This window comes from Cinclus cinclus, chromosome 14 (genome assembly GCF_963662255.1).
Source record: "Cinclus cinclus chromosome 14, bCinCin1.1, whole genome shotgun sequence".
NCBI classification, from domain to species: Eukaryota; Metazoa; Chordata; class Aves; order Passeriformes; family Cinclidae; genus Cinclus; species Cinclus cinclus.
This window is the reverse complement of record NC_085059.1, coordinates 20,248,739-20,272,958: the sequence shown is the minus strand read 5'-3', so window position 1 is coordinate 20,272,958 and position 24,220 is coordinate 20,248,739. Positions and strand designations below refer to the sequence as shown.

The 24,220-nt window shown below is 46.5% G+C and overlaps 1 protein-coding gene across 2 annotated transcripts; it reads left to right on the top strand.

Moving 5' to 3' along the window:
* Positions 1–606: 606 nt before the first annotated feature.
* On the top strand, positions 607–24,220 carry PWWP2A (PWWP domain containing 2A). Of its 2 annotated transcripts, XM_062502273.1 has the most exons (3): positions 607–1,271; positions 11,328–12,295; positions 21,648–24,220. In XM_062502273.1, the coding sequence occupies exons 1-3, from the start codon at positions 607–609 to the stop codon at positions 21,659–21,661; spliced, it is 1,647 nt and encodes a 548-aa protein (XP_062358257.1). In that variant the 3' UTR covers positions 21,662–24,220. The 2 variants fall into 2 exon arrangements, with proteins under 2 accessions (XP_062358257.1, XP_062358256.1); XM_062502272.1 differs by lacking the exon at positions 21,648–24,220 and having other exon boundaries at positions 11,328–13,298.

Sequence of the window (24,220 nt, the reverse complement as noted above, 5' to 3'; positions counted from 1 at the left end):
CAGCTCAGGAACACCCTCAGCGCTCAGGAACTCCACAGCAGCACGGGGACCTGCAGCTCCTCTGCCCGCACTGTACAACGCCGGGCTGTGCCCCGCGGAGGAGCCGCTCCAGGGTGATCCCACAGGGCCGACCTGACCATGCTGAGGAGGTACGTGATCCCTCAGAGGGGCGACGCGACCCGACCCGACCCGACCCTCCATGGCCGCCCGGCCGCCCTCCCGCCCTCGCCATCTTCCCCCGCGCGCTCCTGCCCCGCTTCCCGCCCCGCGACGGGCACTTGGCTCCTCCAATCACCGGCCTCCCTCGGCAACGACGCCTGCCTCCACCAATCAGATGGCGGAGCGGTCCCACCAGCCCCACCCCGGCGGCCTATAAAGGTTTAAACCACGCCCCCTCTTCCCCTTCCCTGCTCTGCACTGAATGAAGCCCTCGCCGGCCAATGAGAAGTTCCCGCGGGGCAGGATGGACAGTTATGTCGCCCAGTAGGAGCGCAGCATTCCGGCTCGCGCGCCAATACGGCGCCGTCTTCTGGCGCGGCGGGCGGGCCCTCCCTCCCCGCGGGCCGTGGCCGTCGCTCCCGCTGCTGGAGGGAGGCGGCGGAGAAAATGGCGGCCATGGCTGCGGAGGCGGCGGCGACTGCGGCGGTGCCGGGGGACGGCGGGGCCGGTGAGGCCGAGCCCGAGATGGAGCCGATCCCGGGCAGCGAGGCCGGAGCGGACCCTCTACCCGCCGTCAGCGAGGCCGTGGAGTCGGCGGTGCCGGATGGCGAGGAGGCCGACGGCGGCAAGGCCGAGGAGCCGCCGCCGGTGCAGCGCGCCCGGAGCCCCGGCGGGACTCGCGAGCCGGACGCGGGAAGGACGGAGGAGCCGCTGCCGCCGCCGCGCAGCCCGGGGGTGGAATCGCCGCGGGCCGAGCCCCGCGCAGCGCCCAGCCCGGGGTGCTCGGAGCCGCCGCAACCCTGCCCGCCGCCAGAGCCGGCCCGGGAGCCGCCGCAGCCCTGCCCGCCGGCTGCCGGGGGCTCCGCGGGGCCCGGGGAGGAGCCGCCCCGGCCGGAGGAGGAGGAGCCGGATGCTGCCGCCGCCGCCGCCGCGGTGGAGCCCGAGCCGGCGGTGCCCGCGGCCCCGGGCGGAGGGGAGGCGGAGGCGCCGGCGCTGCTGCCCGGCTCCGAGGTGCGGGTCACCCTGGACCACATCATCGAGGACGCCCTGGTGGTCTCGTTCCGGCTGGGAGAGAAGCTTTTTTCCGGGGTCCTCATGGACCTCTCGAAAAGGTGAGAGCTCGGGGGGAGCCGAGCCCGAGCCCCTACCCAGCACCGAGCCCGGGAGCGCTCCCGGGGCCGGGATGGGGGCGGCCCCGCCGGGACCCTCGTGGGCTCTGCGGTTTCCATCCCATCCCATCCCATCCCATCCCAGTCCTCCTTGGCCCCATCCCATCCCAGTCCTCCTTGGCCCCAGCCCACCCCCGACCAAGCAGCTCCTGCCCCCGCGTCCTCCCCGAGGAGCGGAGCAGCAGCAGCTCCCCAGCATCCTCTTGCTCCTCTTCCTCCTCCTCGACCCTTCAGCCGGGGTTGGGAAATGAAAATGGGAAGACGGGAGAGCCGGGAGAGGGGCGAGCACATGGGCACAGCCTTTGGGCTTGGCCGGGGTTCCCAGGCCTGCCCAGCATCCCCGTGTGCCGGCAGCAGCACCAGAGCACAGAGCCTGGCTTTGTACAGAGCGGCCCCAGAGATCTGACTGCCCTGTTCGTTCGGGCTTGCATTGCCTAGGTAACCTTTTTCAGTACATACTCTTTTCCAGAGTAATGGTTTTCCAGCTAGGTTGTTGCAGTTATTAATTAGTACCGATTGCTCCTTCTGTGCAATGATGGGGTCAAGTTTTGTGGTTCTTAAATATCCTTGTGGTCGGGGGTATTTTTATGTATCTCTGCACAACTTATCAGACAACAGCGTTTGGGGTTTGCTTTTTTTCACTGCCTTTCAAGAGTGAGAAGCTCATGGGAGACCAGTGTCTTACAAGCAATCTAGGTTGTATCAGCAGGTGAAAATACTTCTTCATTTTAGTGGGTTTTTTCTACACCTGTAAGGACTCTGCAAGTTCATGAGAGAAAAGTGAAATTCAAGCAAGGTTATTATTTAAAATAATCGGTATGCAAAATATGCAGCATTTCTCCCCCCCCCCCCAGATTTAAGATGTGTATGGACATAAGTCCTTTACACTCCTTTTGTGTTGTTAGTAGATGTTCAGCAACTTCCTGGAGTATGAATATTGTCAGTGGCTCCTAAAATGAAAATTGTGGGAACCAGCACTTCTGGCTTTGGCCTCACTGCGTGGTTGGGGTTTGACACAAAAGGCCTTGTCCGAACCCAAGTTTTGGGTAATGCCATGGAATGACGTTTTCAGTCTGTCGCTGGATGAGGTGTGAAATGCTGAGCAGAACTGCTGCTTGTAGGGTGAAACAGCATCTGAGAGCAGGGCAGGAGGTGACAGAACCAAATGTAATCCTGGGTAACAGGACTTCTTTTGTAGGTTTGAAGTTGTCCCAGCAGTATGCCATGGTTGCCCTGGGCAGGAGGGTGACAAAGCCTCTGCTTCCAAGAGTGCAGGGAGATACCGACTTCTCCTTTTCTCCTGAAAGGGGTCCTGTCCTCCTAAACACACCCTGGCCAGAAACATCCCGTGTTTTCCCAGGTTCTTGTGCACTGAGGAGGTTCTGGCATGCTGCAGATCTGCAGCCCTTTGCAGTAAAAGTCACTTTGCAGGCTGGCTGCTGCTGCTGTGCCTTGGTGGAGGCATCTCCATCCTCCCTGGGTCCAAGCCGAGCTCCTGGGACAAAGCTTTGCAGTGGGAACTGTGGAAAAGCCACACAAGGGGAGAGGTGGAGCTGTCCCTCCTAGGCTCTCTTGGCAGTGGAGCCATTTATTCCTGCAGAGGTGCTTTTACATGGGAATCCAGGAGGGGAAATTTAAATTCTCAAGGCCAAGCTGTACAGAGGGTCAGGACAAGAAGAACTGAGTTTTGAGACATAAGGTCTGTAATATTTGGCTGGTGACAACAAAACTTTGGTAGATAACAGGAGTCTCTTATTAGATGTCTCAGAGAAGGAAATGCAGTGGAAAACAAGTTCTAGAAATAGTTCAAGAACTTCCTACCTCTAAGAAATGGAAGCATTATTTAAAAAAGTGTTGCCTGTATATCCAGCAGTTCCATTTTACCACTTCTCTGGTGACTAACAGGTGGTATTGTCTAGCTGTCAGCTTTTCCTTATATCTGCTTATTTTTGTTTGGTGTTGCAGCACCTGGACTTGCAGAACATGAATATCTTTCATGAACTTCCTTCTGTATTTGTGGCAGGCCCTGGAACTCTTGTCATAAGTTTTTCCACTGGACCAAAAAGAAAAAAGAAGGGCAGGGTTAAATGAAAACCACCTAAATTCCATGCATTTACATGACAACACTGGGATTTCCAGCATGGGAGATGGGTGGTTGCTGAAACCTGTCTCATTCAAATGCGTGAGAATAATCTCACAACTTTCCTAATGCCAGAGGGATCAATGTTTTAAGACTGACAGTTCTTACTGAGTAAGAGTGGCAATTTGTATTAAAATTTACTCATTCAGTAGCTTCCAAAAGTGGCTGTGTTCACTGCACATGCTAATGTTCGTTGTATGATCAGAGGGATGTAATTCCTATTCCTTTCTGGATCTTAATTTCTTTTTCGTTTCTGCACCCTCCAGAGCACTGAAGGTGCTATTTCCATACAGTATTAAGAAGAGTAAGTTTAAGTGACCTTTTTAAAAACCTGGTCACTGTGTTCTTTTTTTGTCTTCTCAAGTCATGTTCTGAATTAGTTGAACTTCACAAGAAAAGAAAAAATATCCTCATATGTTTGTGGTTTTAAAGGTTTTTTTGGCTGTTTTATCTTACCACTTTTTCCATTGTTGAGATGATGCCCTAATTTTGCATTTTTTTCGTGGTGACTTTGATATGAAGTCAGTGATATTTGTGTGAAGGGCCTGATTCCCTCTCCCACCCCCTGTAATGGGGATATCCCTTGAGGAGTTTACACCACAAACCCTTTTATTCCTGCATTTACTTGAGGTGAGGAAGCACTTCCCTGCCTGTACCAATGGCAGTCTCCTGTACCTGCTGCCCAGGCAGTTCTGAAAATCAGCAGAAAATAGGAACCCACACGTGCTGAGTGCCAAACCCATCTGATGTGCAGTAAATCCTCATTTGGAGAGGAGCATGTCCCCACTTTGGTTGCTCTGAAAGCTCATTGCACATATTAAGGATGTGTTCCTACTGTTAAACTCCATGGGTGCTGCTGAAATTCCCTTTTAAGTGCTCTGCTGCTGCAAGGGTGGGGTTCTGTGGGGGTTCACATCTCGGGGTGGATGTGCCTGCTGGAGTCCTGAGGGGACAGACAGGGAATGCTTCGCACAGGGAGGAAAAGTGCTTGGGGAAAAACTCAGCATATCCACAGGAAAGGGGGGGATCCTTCCCAGAGCTGCCGCAGCCCTGGGGCCCAGCTCAGCAAGGACCTGGAGCTGGTCCAGAGGAGGCACCGAGTTACTGAGGGGACTGGAAGGAGCAGCCTCCCTGTGGAGATGGGCTGGGAGAGCTGGGAATGCTCATTCTGGAGAGGACAAGGTTGTGTGGAGACCTCAGAGCACCTTCCAGGATCTGAAGGGGCTGGAGAGAGAACTGGAGTGGGACACAGGGAATGTCCTCCCACTGCCAGAGGGCAGGGAGGGATGGGATTTTGGGAAGGAATTCTTCCCCTGGGTGCCCAGAGCAGCTGTGGATCCTCTGGATCCCTGGCAGTGCCCAAGGCCAGGTTGGACACTGAGGTTGGAGCAGCCTGGGACAGTGGGAGGTGTCCCTGCCATGGCAGGGGTGGCACTGGGTGGGATTCTAGCTCCCTTCCATCCAGCCCATCCTGGTTCTGTGGGCTTTAAGGACCCTGTGAGCTGCCTGTAGCTGGCACTGCTCATTCCCAGTTTGCTGAGGGGCAGGAGATGTCCATCCCAGCTACTGGCTCAGGGTAAATCCTGCTCTGCACCTGGAGGAAGTGGGTGGGAGGGAAATACCTGAGAAATGTAGCATTTGTAAATTCTAAAATAGAGGATTATGAAGTAATTTTGTTCTTCTGGAGAAAGGATAATTATTTCTGTGTGCGGGTTTTATTTCCTTCCCAAAGATTAGGGGAGGAGGGAGGATTAAATTTATGTTCTGCCAACAGTCAAGACTTGGCCTTTTTGGTGCTTTATCATTTAACTGAAATTTTTCTTCTAATCCTGCAAATGTGAAGGATGTGTGTCTTCTTCTCTAAACCACTTCCCTTCTGACTTGGGTGTGTTCATAATAGTTCTTGAGGGAGAGAGAAAGAGCAAAAAGTTGTTTTGTGACATAAGTGCCTTAGTTGGATATCCAGAAGATGTCCATTGTGTTCCTAGTAGCCATATGTCTGAAATTATGTCTTTATTGGGCTTTTGTTATGGAAGATAAGGAAGGACGTCCTGCAAGGTGTGCATGAGCTGTGTGATGAAAATAAACTTTTATAGGCAATTTGCAATTCTTACAATCCCAGAAGCAGATTTCAGGTACAGCACTGACTCTTGAATACTGTGCTTTTCCCAGTTTGTTAATTCAGCTTCTACTGCAAAAGAAAGATGTGAGAAGAAAGCAGCAGAAGCCTCACTTGAAAAAAATGTGTTACATTTCTCCCTGCTCCTTCATTTAATAGGCAGGGACAGCATGTGTTCATCCTTGTCTGGGGAAGGGCTGGGTTTTGTAGGAGGCCTCACGTTCTGTGATGCAGGTTCTCAACAGTAAAGAAGTGTCTGTGACTCAGGGTTGTGTTTTAATTTGGTTTATTTTATTTTAAAACTTGCACTCAGTTCCCAAGGTGTCCCTGTACCTCAGCACCTGCCCTCTTCGGAGTTTCAGGAGGAGCTTGGTGAAATTCTGGCATTTAAGCAGCAGCCCCAGCACTTCTTTGACATTTGTTTTTATTATCCAGAAGGTGGGAAGCTCAGGTGTGGTGAGAGTGTGGTTAAGAGAGTAATTCCTGGTTTTATTGGAGGTGTCAAATGCAGCCTCACTTGGAGGGTAGGGTTAGAACTGGGGTCTGGATTGGGCATCAAACTCTCCTTTCCTCAAGGAATCTGTGCTGTTCAGCTGTTCTTTATTGCCCTGGGATGTGACAGATGATGGTTGATCTGTCCTCCCTTATGGAATTCTCTGTATTCCAGCAGCATGGCTTGTCCTGCCTTTCCAAGACTTGGCTCAAGGTTTTGAGGCAGGGCAGGGTGAAATTTTCAGTCTGCATTCAGTTTATTTTATTCAGTTTGTTATAGTACTGATGAATCTTGGCCATCCTGATACTTCCATTCATCCATTATTGAATGGCATAATTCTCTTCCATATGTCCTGGGTCTGGCATGTGGATGATCTTGAAGAGTATATTCAAGGTATAATCCTTCAAAATAGATCACAGCAAATGTATCAGCAAAGTCTCTACTTCAGAATGCACCTGACAGCTAATAATGGCAGCAGGTATAAAAATTAAAAGATACTTCAGTTTAAACAGACCTTCAGCTTTATAGATGTGCCAGTAAAATTATGGTAGTTAATGGAAAGCCTGAACTCAAAGCATCTTAATGTTCCAAAGCTGTTCCAAGGAGTCACACTGCAGTCCTTTGCCATGCCTTCAGAGCTCTCAGTAAAATGTGCATGTTCTGGGCTATTTAGCCTGGTGTTACATTGCTCAGGAGGTGAATAAACCATGGAGCTGATTGTTTGGCTTCTGGGAATGCTTTTTTCAGGAAGGTGCCTGCACTTAAAGTAATATATTCCATATTGTGCTTTATCACACCAAGTAAATCCTTCATTAAAAATAGGTTGTTGCATAATCTGTGTTTTCAATGCAGGTTATTTTGAGGAGTTCTGCAAAACTTTGTGTTCAAATAGCTATGATCTAACTGTATATTACATGGAATGTTATAATTTAAACCCTCAGTTTATGCATGAAATACATATCCATAGTTCCGTCAGCATATTATTATACTCCTGGAAGTTCCATCCCTGCAATAAAAATGGCCTCAGTTGTTTCTTGTCCTGGCTTTTGCAGAACACCAAGGATGATTTTGGGTACAAGAGCAGAAACGGTGACAGGAGATTTCTGCACTGCCTCTGTGGTGAAGATGGGTTTTGATCAGTCATTTACCACAGACTTAGCACTTTGAACACAAGTTTCTTTGCTTTGTTGGTGTCAGTTCAGTGTGTTCAAAGACAAATGGGAAATACTTCTGAAGCTGCTCAGTGGCTTCACTCCTTTGGCAGAACAAGGGGCTTTTCATTTCTCTCCCTTTTAGCAGAGAAGTCAGACATTGGAGGTTAAAGATGAGAACTCAAACCTTTAGGTACTAATGTAAAACACTTTGCCCCAGGGCATGTTGTTTATGTACTTTGTTTATGTACATACAGTCATGAGTTAAAATGGGATTTGTTCCTTATCTCTCATGGTTATATCTGAAGAAATACTCTTTAACTGTTCTGTTTTGCATGTAAATTGAACAGTAATATGCATTCATTGTAGTAATTCTGCTGCAGGATTTAGATTTGAAAAAAAGTGGTTTTACTTTGCTTGAGTTTATATGTCTGTAATATAAAAAACCCTCAGGCTTTAAATGACAGAGTTTTAGGTTTGGTACCCAGACTGGTTTTTGGATACCATGGCTGCCTATTAATTAACTTGCAGCTGGCAATCTGCAGATGAAGCCTCCCTGTTTTTACCCTTTTTGTGTCTCTGCACACCCTGGTCTATTGAAAGCTCCTCTCAGTGTGACTATCATTGCAGAGCCAGAATTGATCAGGCCCTTGGTGCACTATAGGTCCTGATATCCTGTGGCTGTTTGTGTCTCCAGTGAAAATGAGCACTGCAGTGGCAGCTCCAGCAGAAGTGCAGTCAGATCCTGCTGTTTGCCCTGGTTACTTGAATAAGAACCTCTGAGAAATGAGTTTTATACAGCGTGGCACCCATCCTCTCTGACAGGTGTATTTTCAAGGCAAATAAGGGCTGGGACACCTTTGCAGCACCATGAAAAACTGGCTGTGATTTCCATAGGTGGGAAGCAGCAGGGCTCTGCTTCCCAGCACTGCCTTGGATTGAAGGTGAAATAACTATTTCTGAGTTTGCTTTTTCTAACACTTCACTTTCAGATCCCCTGTCAGTGAATCTTGCCATTCCTTGGGGTGGAAAGGTAGAAATGTTACACAAGTCAGGAGTGGGCTGGGCAGGGAGCAGCTGGAAAACTTGGGCACCAGGGGATTTTTATTTTAAGCAAACAGTAATTGCAGTATATCTTTACTTTCATCCAGAAAAGCCTGTTCTTGAAATCTTGTGGGGTAAGGTGATATTTGGGATCAGTATACTAAAACAAAATATTTTGTTGTTGGAATAAAGACAGTTCCTTGTAGAACTTCAACATGCAATGTGTGACAAAAGGAGCGTGTTGGGAGTCTCACTGTGGGGAAAGTGAAATGGTTTCTCTTCAGAGCTGATCCAGTGCCAGCCAGTGACTGAATGGGAGACCAGTAAATGTCATGGTACAACTGAGCTGTGTACCTTGGAGTTGTTAAATTTTGTTTTCTATAGATGCCTTTTAGTCCTCCTTCGTGTCCGTGGCAGATGAACCAAATGCTTTTGCAGCTTTTCTGTCTGACTGCAAACACGAGTAACCAGTTGAGCCTTGCAGCTGGTGTGACAAAAAATGACTGTGCTTGTATGAGAAGTATTTCTCTTCAAGGTTCACCAACCTGGTGTGTGAAAATAGGATTTGAAATTGTGGTACATGCAATAAACCCCTGTGCTTGCTGCAGAGCTAATTAGGTGCTGTGTCATGCCTTGTCCTGAAGAGGTTTAAGCTCATGTGTTCATTCTGCTGCTTCTGTTAGGAAAAATAAATCCCTCTTTTCTTACCTTGTTCTTTGTCTTTGTTCTTTACTGAACCTTTCCTGTTTCATTTACAAGCTTTTCCACCGTTGTTTTCTCTTTGTTTTCATGTCCTTCTTCCAGGTTGCTGGAGAACTTGATTAGGCAGGGAGGAAACAGAGATAATCAAAAACTGTTTATAGATCCAGCCTGCTGTTGGGTGAGGCCAAGAGAAGACACAATGCACTGAGCTCTTGGAAATAATGATCAGTCTCTTGGCTTACCAGGGATATTTTGTCTTGCAGGTGGATTGTCCTGACTAATTGTGTGTTTTGTATTAACACATCATTTACAGGAATAGTGCTGTACATAACTGGCACAATATCCATGAATGTTCTTTTCTTCACCAGTTCATTAATTTGTAGGTGGACAGGGGTGGGAGAGCCTGGTTTATTTTTTAAGCAGTACCTTTTTTGAGGGATTCTCTGACTTCAGGGTTTCACTTTGGATTGGTTTTGTGTCTTATTAAAGCAGGTTTGCATCTTGGATAAAAATTACCTTTTGTGGCTTCCTGTTCTTCAGTTCTGGCCTGTGTTTTGTGCTTGAAGGAAGGGAGAGTGGAAGGTGCAGGATGAATCTTCAATTTCTTGTGCTAAGCTTTCCGTCAGCTTCTTTGTTCCTTTGGAGTGCAGATGGTGCACACTTTGCTGGTGAAGCAGTAGAATGAAAACCTGGGAAAAGAGAGATGAAATACTTGAATGGGATCCTTCTGGAAACCCGTGCAGTCCTCCTCATCCACCTCTTCCTAGTGACGGCTAATTATGCCTAATTTCCTGTCACAGAGTCATAGAAATGCCCTCTGGGAGAAGGGCTTGTTTGTGGGAATGGCCTGTGAGGGCTGGAAATGCAGATCCTGAGGCACTGAGAGCAGGTGTAGGGGGTGTTTGTGTGTGGGGTTTGAAATTCCCCTCCTGTCTAGTTCTGTTCTTGTGCTCCTTGGGATTGGAATTTGCCCAGCAGAGCTCTTGCCCTGTCTTGTTTTCAGCTCTTAACATAGATGAACTTTTTACCAAATCCTCTAATCTTTATCAGGTGGTGAATGATAGGATCTGGATCTTATTTTCTTTTAGAAGCTGAAGGTCTTGGTGCAAAAAGCACTGGAAATATTGCTAATTTAATTACTGTCAGCTGATAGCTTCTTTTAAAGCCCTGCTTGGAACTGAGTGACTTGCTTGCAATCCTTTGTGGAGGGAAAAGCATTTGTGGAAAAGCAACTTCTTTACCCTTGATGGACCTGTGGGACTTTAGGGAATGTAAAACTTGGTTATGAGCGAGTCCTTGGTGGATTAATGCCAGACCATAGGCTGGAAAAATGTCTGTACAAGCTGCTGAAATATAGACTGGGTGGATAATTTAACCTTGGGTGGGTCGTTTGCTTCAGTTACAACTCTGGATGTGGAAAGAAGCTTGTGATAAGCAAAAGGACAAACAAGCCATGGCTTTTGCTGGGGACGCTGTAAAGAACCTTCTAACACATGATGACTTTTTTCAAATCCAAATTCGAGGAAATAAAGGTAACATGTAGGCACTTAGAAAAAGTAAGGAAGCTTCAGTTTAATCAGCTGAGGGGATGTTGCTGTTGAGCAGCTGCAGTGCAACACAAACCTGAGGACATATTTTGGGGAGTTGCTTCCTTGTGCTGATCTAGAGCAGTTCCAGTCTGGAGAAAAGGAGTGAAAGGTTTAAAATCTTGTCTGCTCGTGGGACAGTGAGGAATAGCTTGTACTTAGTTGAAATAAGGGGAGTTTTGCTGGCAGAGATTCAGACTGGGCTGGGGAGTTTTGGGCTATAAAGCATCAGGTGCTGAGTTTGTGTGGATGGAGGGTGGTGGCACTCCCCGTTCACTGCCAGGATTTAGGCAGCCCAAGTTTGTCTCTGTTAAATCTGGACAAGTCATCCTTTTCTGCTGTGCTAAAAATGGAAGAAAAGTTCCTAAAGATGCCTTTGCATGAAGTTGACTTAGTATGGAAAATGAGCTTGGGTAGATTGGGAGTTGCTGGGGTGAGTTTGGATGTTTATAAGCGCTTTCCAGAAGCATAAAGTTAATTCTTTTGCTGCTGTCTTGGGGATATTTTTGTTTCATTCTCAGGGTGCCTTGTTGATACAAGAGAAACTGATACTAAGTGAAGTTGTGTGTTTTTTGTTCTCTGTTTTGGTGTCTTGCATTTTCAAAGCTTCCCACAAGGCCGGATGTGAAGCTTTAATTTCTCTGGGATTCACGGATTTCAAATGCTGGCTACCCAGTGCAGACAAGTTTTCAAACACTTTGTGAGAAACGCTGCAATAATTCCCTCAAAACACTGAATTATTTTTTTTTCCTTTCTTTTTTAAGGTTTGGCCCCCATGGAATCCCTGTGACCATATTTCCTAAAAGGGAGTACAAGGACAAACCTGAAGCCATGCAGCTCCAAAGCAAACCATTCCAAGAGGAGGCGCAGGTGAAGTGCGAGGCCGACGCTGCAGTCCCTGATGACTCCTCTCTCACGCAGCCATCAGAGCCCAGCATAGCTAAAAGCCTTTGGACTTCTAAACCACCTCCTCTCTTTCACGAGGGAGCACCGTACCCTCCTCCTTTGTTTATCAGGGACACCTATAACCAGTCAATACCTCAGCCTCCACCCCGGAAAATCAAGCGGCCCAAGCGGAAAATGTACAGGGAGGAACCCACTTCCATCATGAACGCCATCAAACTACGGCCCCGGCAGGTCCTGTGTGACAAGTGCAAAAACAGCGTGGTGGCAGAGAAAAAGGAGATCAAGAAAGGTGGCAATGCAAGTGACTCTTCCAAATACGAGGATAGTAAAAAGCGAAGAAACGAGAGCGTGACTACTGTGAATAAAAAACTTAAGACTGACCATAAGGTGGATGGAAAAAGCCAAAACGAAAGCCAGAAAAGGAACGCTGTGGTCAAGGTTTCAAACATTGCTCACGGCAGAAGCAGAGTAGTTAAAGTTTCCGCACAAGCAAATACTTCAAAAGCGCAGTTAAACACAAAAAAAGTTCTCCAGAGCAAAAACATGGATCATGCAAAAGCTCGGGAAGTCTTGAAAATGGCCAAAGAAAAGGCACAAAAGAAGCAGAGTGCAACCTCCTCTTCCAAAAATGCACATTCAAAGGTCCACTTCACGCGGCGTCTCCAGAACACCAGCTCAGGGTCCCTCCCGCCCCGATTGCGCCTAAAGCCCCAGCGGTACCGCAACGAAGAAAATGACTCTTCCCTCAAGACAGGACTTGAGAAAATACGGAGTGGCAAGATGGCAACTAAGCCCCAGTCTCGCTGCTCCTCCACCCGCTCAGCAGGTGAGGCCCCTTCAGAAACCCAGAGCCCCTCAGAAGGCCCCGAAGAGGCCAGCAGTGAGGTTCAGGACACGAGTGAAGTGCATGTAACTGTTGATCAGGATGAACAGCAGACACTGGGCAAGAGAGGCAGCAAAAGCAATATAACGGTTTACATGACCCTTAATCAAAAGAAATCTGACTCTTCCAGTGCATCAGTTTGTAGTAGTGATAGCACAGATGATTTGAAATCCACCAACTCTGAGTGTAGCTCTACTGAAAGCTTTGATTTTCCTCCAGGCAGCATGCATGCACCTTCCTCCTCCTCTTCCTCCTCCTCCTCCTCCTCTTCGAAGGAAGAGAAAAAGCTCAGTAATTCCTTGAAAACAGAAGTCTTTTCCAAAAACGTCTCTAAATGTGTCACGCCAGATGGCAGGACCGTATGTGTAGGGGACATTGTTTGGGCCAAGATTTATGGCTTCCCTTGGTGGCCGGCCCGTATCCTTACCATAACTGTGAGCCGCAAGGATACCGGGCTGCTGGTGCGCCAGGAGGCTCGTATCTCATGGTTTGGCTCCACCACCACGTCTTTCCTTGCTCTTGCACAGCTCTCCCCTTTTTTAGAAAGCTTCCAGTTGCGCTTTAATAAGAAGAGAAAGGGTCTGTACCGCAAGGCCGTCACTGAGGCAGCCAAGGCTGCCAAGCAGCTCACGCCCGAGGTGCGGGCCCTGCTGACGCAGTTTGAGACGTGAACGTGGAGAGTAAGGTAGGCAAGAAAACCTGGAGGCTCCACCAAATCCTTAGCCAGGTTAGAGAGAACTGCCAGGAAAGGACGTGGCACAGGCAGAAGTTGCACTCTCTTGACTGCTCTTTTTACACGAGACTCGTGCCGTGCGTAGCGGGTCGTGACGGTTCTAAACCAATCAAAATTAACCTAAAAGTGAGGACTGTGGGATTTTTCAAGTGAGATTTTTTTGTTTTTAAGAGAGAAAGAAAAAAAAAAAACAAAAAAAAAAAAAAAGAAAAACAAACCAAACCTCCTCAACCACCCGATGCATAGGAGCCATAGCCTCAGCTGGAGGGCAGCTGATTTGCAGGGAATTTTTTTAGTAGTTTCTACCCAGTATATAACTAGTTCTGTGTGGCCAAGGGTTGACACGAGGGATGAAAGTAGTAGCTGTGACTTTTTTTGTTTTATTAGGTGGCCCATCAGGGACGTGTAGAAATGTAAGCCTTGTCTAAATGGTCTTTAAAGATGATTTTTGAAGCAGTCTCCAATGGATTTAGTGTGGCCAGGCCCGGGGGGGGGGGGTGGGTTCAGGCTCTGCTCTCGCAGGCCGGGTTAAATGGAGAGTGCTCCAAGTTGGAAAAGGAAGAAGAATTTGAATGACTTAAAGACCAGGTTAAATGGGGTTTTATCGTAGTGACCACTTAAACACTCAACCTTTCTATGCACATGGGGGCACAACTAAATCACTTCAGGGTTGGAGAAGTCGAGGGATGCCTGTAGCTCTAAGACAAAGCTGAGGAGGCCTCAGTGTTTGGGATCAAGGGCTGTTAATGCTGCATAGGTGTGAATCATTCTGGTCTTTCTTCCTGAAGAAATCTTTCAGGCCATTTGCCTGGAGGTTTAGCTTAAGAGAGGCTTTGTTTTGAATGTGTAAATAATCAATTGCTGAAATTGGTCAGATTTTCTCCTGACTGGTTGTTCCTAAATTCTTAGGATACGTCCCAGTAAATTACACTTTGTGAATTGTCAGATGTGTAATTGTTGCATTTTGGATGTATCTAACTTTTTTTTTTCCTTTCTTTTTTTTTTTTTTTTAATATTTCCGTTTAAGGTATCTGTTTGCAGGTCAGAAAAATGAGATATGTAATTGTGTAATGCTCTGAAATGTAAAAAAACAAACTGTAAATAAAATTGACTAAATCTGAATTATTTGTGTGTGTTTCTCAAAAAGCTTTGAAACAAATCCAGGATGTCAGAGTATTTTATCTGTATGCCGGATTTAGAGGACACCCTTAAAAGTAAATTGTCCTTTTTCATGCATTCTTAAAGATGAAGTGCTTGATGTAAATACTATTGGTATACTTCTTAATTTGGAGATTATTATTTATCTGTCCCTTTTGTTTCAGAGCCAGCTCTGTAGAGGGCTTTCTGGAAAGTTGATTAAATTTCTCCCTAAATTAGCTTTTGAGCCATATATTTGAGTAGAGACTGTGGATAATGTCACCTGTACAGTGGGGAAAGTTTTCAGTTTCTATCTGAGAGCCAGTAAGAGCTGCTCTCCACTGCCATTCCAGCTTTTCTTGCATGGTTTTTGCTCACTATTGGGGCATTTTCATGCAATGCACTTGACTTTTTTTTTTTTTTTTTTTTTTTTTTTTTGCTGTGCCTTTTGGTCCTTACCTGACCATGTGAATTCCTGTGTCCTCCAACCCATTCCTGTTTCAGCCTTGCAATGCCTTGTGAAGTTTCCTGGTGCTCATCCCAAAGCAGTTTTCATCCTGTTTTTTCCAGAATTGCCCACGTAGGCAATCGTGACAGATGTAAAAATTTAAGTTCAGACTGAAATTAAACAGACATGGAAATGGGGGCAAGGATTTAATCATCAAAGCCTAAAAATATTTTTATTTTAAGAATTAATTTCATCCATTCATGATACTGTCTGGTCTTGCCAAAGCATTCAGTTTCTTTTTACCTTTTTTAATTATTCTGTTGTGCCCACAGAACTATTGGAAGTGTAAAGTGTCAAACCCATGGCTGTTCAAATTTTCCTCAAGCTGACAGTCATTAATTGCTCATTAAGCTTCCAAATATACCAGCTTAACAGTTCCCAAAAAGTCCCACTGGTCAATGCTTTTTGAGTGTGATAAACACACAATAAATTCTGTTAAAAAAAAAAAGGAAAAAAAATCTGTTTCACTTCTCTATATTCTCTCCTGCAAACAGAAACAGTTTCTTTAAGTAAATAAGCTGTATTTTGTTATTAAAGCAAACTGCTTTTTGGAGTCAGGAACCCATGTGAGGTGGGTCAGGTGTCTATACCACTTCCTTGAGGTTTAGAAGCTCAAGTGAACTGGTTTTAAGTTAGTTGTTCTAAGACAAGCAGTGGCAAAATCAATATTAACATTGTTATTTTTTCTTTAGAAGATCTGGAAGCTTTGTTCTCTTAATTTATATAAAATTAGAATAGCACTACATCTTACATAGGCAGAGTTTGCTCAGATGTTTTGCTGGGGGAGCAACAGGTATGGGAGGGCTTTTTTGTGTGGTTTTATGTTCAAAAGAACTGTTTATGGAAGGCATTTAAAGTCAGTTTTGAGTTGTAGCTGATGAGTTTTAAGTCTTTTCTCAGTTTCCTGTTGAACATGCTGTGTTCTGCAGACTGAGCAGGGCTCAAAACAAGTAATTTGTTCTGTTAAATTATTTTTTTACAACACCATGTTACAATAGGTTGAAAATCTCTTCATTCCCATCCCTGATTTTCCTTTAATTCCAAAGGAGCTGCTGTGGATGCAGCAGTTCCCAGAGGCTGGGCTGGGCTGAGCCTGGCTCAGGCAGGCACAGGGCAAGAAGAGCCTTGAAGGCTGGGATGAGCCTTGGGGCTGGTTTAGCTAAACTAAAACCCCACTTTGCTGTACCTGTGGTCCCCAACAGTGTCACAGCTCCGGGGCAGTGGCACTTCCCATCACTCATCCATCATTTATCCATTGCTGCCACCAGGAGCACCCCTGTGCCGGGGCTGGGTACAAACAGCCCCAGGCTGTGCCAGGGGACAGCCAGCTGGGGAATCAGGAAGAATTTCTTCCTGGAAAGGATGGTTGGGCATTGGAAGTGCCCAGGGACGTTTGGATCCCCATCCCTGGAGCTGCCCAAGGAGTTCCTGGAGGTGGCACTCAGAGCTCTGGGCTGGGAACAAGGTGGGGATTGGCACAGAATGGACTTGGTGCTCTTGGAGGTCTTTTCCAGCCTGAATCCTTCAGTGACTCTGCCTTCAGGACAGCACCAGAGAGGGTGACTGTGATTTTCCAATCAGTTCAATGGGATAAATTGCAAACGATGCCTTTTTTTTAGATAATGAAGGTGTGGTTGTTGGATATTTATGGCCTCAGTTTAGGGGAGGATGGGACAGGGCATGATATGAGTTTCTAGTACAGTGTTCAGTTCCTCTGAAGATCTTCAGCTTCAATTAAAATACCTGGGGAGAGAGAGCAGTTATTGCAAAACTTGGAGCTCTTCCCCAAAGGTGTTTGAAGGTGTGAGGCTTCGGGAGCAAAGCTGGAAGCAATGGGAAATGCTTGTGTGTGTCTGAAGTGCAGTCCTGCAGGAAATTGATGTTCCTTAGTGTTCTAATTAGAGTTGTAACTTTGTGTCAACACTTCAGTGAGATAATCATCTCTGATGGTTTGGTTTCTCTTTCAGACATTGCTGTGTTTAGTTTGGAACCTACAGAAGTAACCTGGGGTGGGGTTTGTGGGGTGATTTAGGTCTGTGCAAGGCTGAAAAGACTTTTTTTGGGGTTTTTAAACATAGTTTCTAACTGTGATTAAGAGTAGCTCAGGTGAAGAAGTGTAAGAGCTGCTTTTTGCTTTTTTGCTAGCCCTTAGGTCTGGTTCTATTTAACTCTCTGAAGTCCTGATTTTCTTTCATGTTTGCTGTCAGAGTAGAATAGGAATGTGAATTTTGGAAAATAAATGTCACTAGCTCATTCTCAGCATCATCATCATCTGTCCTTCTGCCTGCTCCGTGAAGTCCAGTGAGAAAACAGAGCAGCTTTCTTGGCTGAGGAGCTGTGCAAAGGAGCACGCTGATAATCAGGGAGAGGTTATTTTGGTCCATCTTTTGCTTTGTAATTGTGTTCCAATGAATGCCTGCAGGAATAGCAAATTCAGGCAGTGCAGGGGGTCCCTCACTGGTCTGCAGCTAAAGACTGAGCTCAAGTCTAAAGGGATGGATGGCAGTCTGTGGTGGCATAATCCATTGGGTAAAATGACCAGGATTGTTTAAAAAGGGAATTTTTCCATAATTTACAAAGCTTCTGACCATGCAGTGATCAAGGGTCACCCACATTTAACGCTGAAAACTTGTGTAGCTGGCTGAGATCAGGTTTGAGAGGTGGGGATGGGAGTATCCAGCATCAAATTCTCCTTAATCCCTGATGGGAAGAACCTGTTGTGATCCCTGTCCTGCAGTGATGGCAGCTCCCAGCCAGCACGGAACCCCCAGCTCTCTGTGACACCTTTGGATTTTAGTTAAAAACCTGGCAGTGTGTTCATAGGGTGCCTGTTTAGGTAAATAACATCCCCTTGTATGGTGGCTTTTCCCTTCTCTTCCCTGCTCACCCTCCTGGCATTTTTAGGCACCTGGTCGAGTCTGACCCTGTCTACCTCCGACCTCCATGGTAAGAATTGTTTGTGGTCATCTGGATGGGTTTTACCAAACAGCAGCAGGTCAGAAATGCCTCTAATTAGTGGGGTTTAATTGTTGGATCCTAATAGCAGCTTATGATTCCCTATGATGTACTCACACATTTCAATCTGTGTTACCTGGGAGTCTGGATGCAATCCAGACTGTCATTTAAATTAATTTATGATTTTTTTTTTCTTAAATTTAACAGTGACACAAGTGCCCTTGTGTGAACACAAGGCAGAGCAGCAGTTCCCAGGCAGGGCTGTGGTGCCAGGGAGCTGGTGATTGTTTTGCCATCCTGCTTTTTCCAGTTTGGGATAAGCCCCTGGAACAGCACCTTAGTGCTCACATCCATGGCAAAAAAAAACCATTGATGTTCTTGGCAGGAGGTGCTGACAGACCAGTGCTTTCAGGCTTCAGAAAATCTGATCCACCTTGAACATCCAACAGGGAAACACATGGGAGCAAAAGGAAAAAAAAAAAAAAAGAAGATGGGATAACCTGAAAAAGGTGTCACCCTGTGCTTGTGCCTGGGATGTGGCATCTTTGATCTCATCTTTGATCTCCTCTTCCTGCCTGCCCATGGCCTGAGGGGAGAACTCAGCAGCAGCCTGCAGGTAGGAATGGGCTCAGGGAACAAATCAGGATCCCCTGGAGCAAGTTTAAATCTTGGCTTTGCTCCTTCAGTGTGAGGAGAGATGGATCTGTGGGGTTTATTTGGGCTGTGTTTGACAAGTTACTTCCCAAATCAGGACCAGGCACATTTTGAACAGCTATAATTCTGTTTTCATGCCAGTGATTCCATCCCTCGGTGCAGAGGAGGAAGAGAGGGCTGTGAGAACTGGGGATATTCCAGGTGTGTGAATCCCTGTGGCACAGGGACAGAGGCACAGGGGAAGCACAGCTCTGTTGAGTTGCAGCTGGGACAGGAAATAATACTGAAACTGAGGCAGGGAGTTGAAATCAAGCACTGGAATATTGATTGCATTTGTGATAGTGAAACCCTGGGAGCTGTTTGTGTAATGGCAGGGTTTGAAAAACAATGGATCAGGCTGAGCTCCTGGGCTCAGTGCAGCTGGGAGTGGGAGAGGACAGATGATGGATCTGTCCTGTCACTTTGTCGTTAGCAAGACTGATTTTAGAAAAACAAAATCATTGTAAAAATAATGTCTGCAACAAAGGATCCTGCCCTCTGTCTCCTGGTCGCATCCTGCAGGAATCACACTTGGAGTAATCCAAGTTTCATCTGAGGAAACCTGCACTGTCCTGTCTACCAGGGGCCTGTGTACAGCCTCCTGCTTGGCTGATGCCATCTGTGGAACAGCACCTTGAAATCAGGTTCTTTAGAAAAAGTAAAACAGATCTAGGCCAGTTTTCATGTTTGTTTGCAGATGTTTTGGATGACAAATATGCAACATGAATAAGGAATATTCTACATGCCAGGCATATGCTGGGAATCTGTGCTTTGGGAGGCAAGTGCTTGTTGCCAGCACTGAGGTTCTGTAACAGAATCACAGCAAATTCAGGTGGCAGAATTGTCCCTGCTGTCCTTGAACAGTTGCACAAAGGGGGAGACGGGATCTTGCTTTGTCAGTAAAATAAACAATAAGCAGATACAATTCCAAGCAAATATTTGCCTAAATGCTAATTTAGCATCACTTTTAATTTAGTAACATTAGTAGGATTTTTGTTTGGATTTAGGAAATGCTGGAATTTAATTGCACCTCTGCGGCGCTTCAGGATTTCATAGCACGTGGTGCCAGTTTGGCACTTAGTAGCTCTGGTGAAAAGGAACTAAAGCCACAATTTTTTAAAATAATTGTAGTCAGTTTACTTAATGAAAAACAAAACAAAAAAAGGTCTGTCTTTGAGGTATTTCAAGTGTTGAGGGTTTAGGAATAATCGCTTCTGATACATTGATTTGGAAAAATCAGGGTTTTACCACATTTTAGGAATTCTTGATACTGTATCATGTATTTCAGGGAATTAGGCACACAGAGGGAAGAATGTGTTGCTGCTCTTTGTTTTCCTGGTGGCTGAGGTCCTGCTGCTGGAGGCTGTAAAAGAAGGAAACAGGTCTTGCTTTTAGTTCATCATCTGGAAGAGCAGCCTGCTTTCCCTCTTCTCCACTGGCTACAAATGGAATCTGTAGCAGGAAGAGAGGAGTTTTGTGTCTTCTGTTCCATAGTTTTACACAGACCCAGCATTATCCCCCAGGAAGGTGCATAAATGTTACTGTAACTATTTAAATTTGGGCTCCTGGCCTTGAGGTTTAATCCCTGAAGGGCTGTGCTGCTATTTTTGCTTCCCTTGTCCTTCTCGGGTGCCTTTTCTCCCCCTCCATGGCTGCCTGGTGTCCTTCTGCTTTTTCTTTGGAGATAAAAGCCAGGACTTTCAAAGGCAGTGCTTCTCTTTGGACAGCAGTGAATAAAGGGATTGAGAAAATGTTCACACTGAAAAATCAGAATCCCCAAGGCAGTGCTGGCTGCCAGGAAAAGGCTGTGTGAGCTGAGTTCAGTGGGACAGGCAGGAAAGGCCTGAGTGGTGTCAGTGCCTGTCCTGACACACATTTTTACCTCCTTCCTGGGGCAGTCCCTCAGGATGGCTCCATAGGGAAGGGGCTGGAGCCCCAGGAGAGGCTGAGGGAGCTGGGAAGGGGCTCAGCCTGGAGAAAAGGGGGATCAGGGGGGACCCTGTGGCTCTGCACAACTCCCTGACAGGAGGGGACAGCCGGGGGGATTTGGGATCTGCTCCAGGGAACAGGGACAGGAGCAGAGGGAACGGCCTCAGGCTGGGCCAGGGGAGCTCAGGGTGGACAGCAGCAGGAATTTCTGCATGGAAAGGGTGCTCAGGGATTGGAACTGCCCAGGGAGCTTTGGATCCCCATCCCTGGAGCACCCAAGGAGTTCCTGGAGGTGGCACTGAGCGCTCTGGGCTGGGGACAAGGTGGGGATCAGGCACAGCTGGGACTCAGTGATCTGGAAGGGCTTTCCCAGTCTGGGATCTGTGTGATCCTGGTGTTCCGTGGGATTCTGCCTCCAGCAGTTGGATGGAGCTGCTCCAGCCTGAGAGCTCACTGCAGATCCCAGGAGAGCCGTGCCCTCAGCCAGGCTGAGCTGTGGCCGTCCCACAGATCCCCCATGGAGTGAGTGACCCCATGGGATGTGATAAACAGGCAGTGGGTGCACTCAGGAACCTCGGGGGCCAGCGGCACAGACACTGAGCTGACCCTGAGCTTTTCACTCACTGTATCTGAGGAGCACAACCTCCGTAGAACCCCAGAATCCCAGACTGGATTGGGTTGGGAGGGACCTTACGGCTCATCCAGTGTCACCCCTGCCATGGGCAGGGACACCTTCCACTAGCCCAGGTTGCCCTGGGTCCTGTCCAACCTGGCCTTGGGGCAGTGATAGCTTATCTGTGCCTCCCCCTCCTCCCAGTAAGAACTGGTGGCTGACTGGTGATGGTTCATGCAGGGCCCGGTATTTGGGCTGCTCCTGTCTGCTTTATCATCATTTATTCCTGTTCTGTGGAGTGAATGGGAAAGAAGCACCATTAGCAGCTTTAGAGTTCAGCGCTCCCTCAGTGAGTGGGAGGGCACTGCAGGGTCAGATGTAGCTTTGTGATGTGAGCTGCCATCAATGTATAGATTTTGTGAATTAATCTCCCTGCTTCCTGAGCTGCCTTTTAATGTCTTTACAATTGGAATTCTCTCTGGATGCTGAAATGGGGTGAGAAGTAACAGATTGGTTCTGTGGCTCCTCCTCAAACCCCAGCCCCTGGAGGAGTTTGCTCACTTGTGTCTGTCTTGTGATAATGTCAATCTATTTTTTGTCTTCTGCACACGATGCACAAAGCAGGTGAGCCAGTAGCTTTTCTGGCCACCTCGGCTTTTGCTTTACCTACTTTTGCAATATGTACTGGAAGACATTTAACCATGTTCCCTTTCTCTCCCCTTTTCAGCTCAGAGACACTAATGACCCGCTGTTTTTATGGAACCTCACTACACTGCCACGAAGAGCACCAGCTCATCAGGACTGAGAGAAATCTGAGACTGACTTGTCCTATTTTTCCTCTGAAATCTTCACCAAGTAGTAAACATTTTTTTGAAGGGGAAAGGGGGTAAAAGATGTTAAAGCTCCCCCTCGCACCATTAGGGCGCCTGTACCTAATGTACATTTTCCTTAAAATTTCAAAAGATGTTAGGAAATATTTTATAAAACTTTTTTGCAATAAATGACGCATGAAATTACGAAAGACTCTATGACACTTACATGCAAGGAACCACTTGAATTATTAGGATGAAGACTCACTGCAGATAACTGGGGTTTTTGTAATGTGACAGTCACGTTTGTATGTTTTGAGAGGTGCCAGTGACGGAGCCGATTTGCCTGGGAAGTTGACTGTAACTTTCAAACTTTTCTTTTAATTCTTGACTTTAGCATTGCAATTTTCCATTCTCTGAGGCTTAGTTAGTATTTAGTGCAGGTGTTAGCAGAGCTGTGATCTGTGATCAAAGCATGTCCAAACCCAGTTGTATTGTGAAATATGAACAGTCCTGCTATTGAGACCAACATTTCCCATAGAGGTGATGGAAAGGACAGTGACCACAAACTCCATGGATCTCTGTTTTATGGGAAAGCTCCTTCTGTGTGAATATGGTTGCATTTTATTTATGCTGTTGTAACACTTAGGGAATTGAGGGTTGTGAAATAAGCTTGAGAGGGGCTACAAGGCAGAGAGCAGCGTTTTGCTTCTAATCCTATAACAGGATGGGATTCATGAATGGAGAGTGATTCAATGGGATGGCATTTCTATTTCAAATCATGGGTTATTTTTTCCTTTTGACATAAATATTTTTCAGATAGGTAACTAGTAGAGAGCAAAGGTTTTATTAGCGTTTCTGATGGCTGTTGATCTGAGTTGCGTTGACTTCTTTGAAAAGCTGTAAATCAAAAAAAAAGAAACCCACTGGGTTTTATCCATTTAATTCCCCTCCCACAAAGGTCTTGGGTAAGACTGACTTCAGTGGAGCATGGGAATGCTGGACACGCTGCTGAAATCTTGAGTTATTAAATATTAATTTATTTGTCACTAATTATTTCCATTGTGTGCACACTGTCTCGGCAGAACCATTTCTTTAAAGTTCTTAGCAGGGGATTTATTGTGTAACCCGGGAAAATAAGTATTAGTTTTGAAGAGATGAAAATGTGCACATAATCTACTAAAAGTCAAATTTCTGTTTCTATAGAGATGAAAGGACTTGTAGGAAACTCTTTTCCTCCTTACTGATATCCTGATTCAATTGGAGAAAATAGAATGTCTTTGTCTGGATCGTTTAAAACCAGAGGGACTTTTCCAAGGGGCCTCTGGGTCAGCACAAAGACAATTTCTTCGTGTCTGGAGCCTGAATGAACCACATAAAATCTGAAGTTAGGACAACTCTGTTATTGGCAACAGGTTTATACTTGTTAAACAACTGGAGAGGGGGAAGTGACAGGCTGGGACAGGCCCCCAAACCCCAGCCAGGCCCATCAGGGATTCACACACTGAGTGTGTGGCAGCTCGTGCTTTGTGCTGGTTCAGTGTCTGCTTTTCAGAGCTAAATTCTTTAGTTGTAAATGGCAGAAACTGAATATTCACTACCTACTTTTTAAAAACAGGCTGTACCATGCTGTGCAGTGCATTCCAATTGTACCGTTGGCCATAACGATTTCATAAAGTACAAATTTCTTTAAAAATTTGGATGAATATTTGTTCTACAGTGCTTTTCCTTTTCACCAGTGGAAGAGGCCCAGCAGTCTGGTCCTGCTCAAGGCCTGGGATGTGACTAGAACTGAAAGATTGAGAGCTGTGAATGAGGAAAGGGGTGACTTGGTGCCGGGTCCGTGCCAGCCTTTCACCTCCGCTTGGATTGACAATGGATGGGGGCTCGGCCTAATCAGGTACATTTCCCCCCACCCCCCTAAAAACCAAACAGAAAAGCCACCAAACCACATGGCACAAACCAGTTTCTGCTCAGGAAAAAGGCCCGGGACTGTGGTGGCAGGGTTGTTGCACATGGGATTGAGGAGTGCCTGCTGTTGTTTTGGAAGCCGGTAGTGCCTGGCTGTGCCCCCGGATCCCCCAGGGCTCTCCTCCCCTCCCTCCCTGAGCACAGCAGCTGAACCAGGAGGGATTAACCCAAGGGATGCAGGTGTGCACTGGAGAATATGGGTATAGAGCAAATACATCCAAGGGAGCTCATGTCTGCCTTGCTTTTCCCAGCATTGCGTTGGAAATCACGTTTTCATTTGGAAATGAAATTGTCAGGGATATTCTAATGAGAGAGAGTGACAGTAATGTATTGCTTTTCACTTTTTTGCTTTAGTTGCTTAATATTTAAGCTTTGCTCCGTGCTACCTTCTTGTCTGTATATTGAATGGTCACTATGCCTCTTTCATTTTGTAGACTTGAATGAGGAAAATCTGATTCACCCTTTAAGGTTTGCTGAGAAGTAAAAATGATAAAGAATGTTGTGTAACATTTATTCAAAT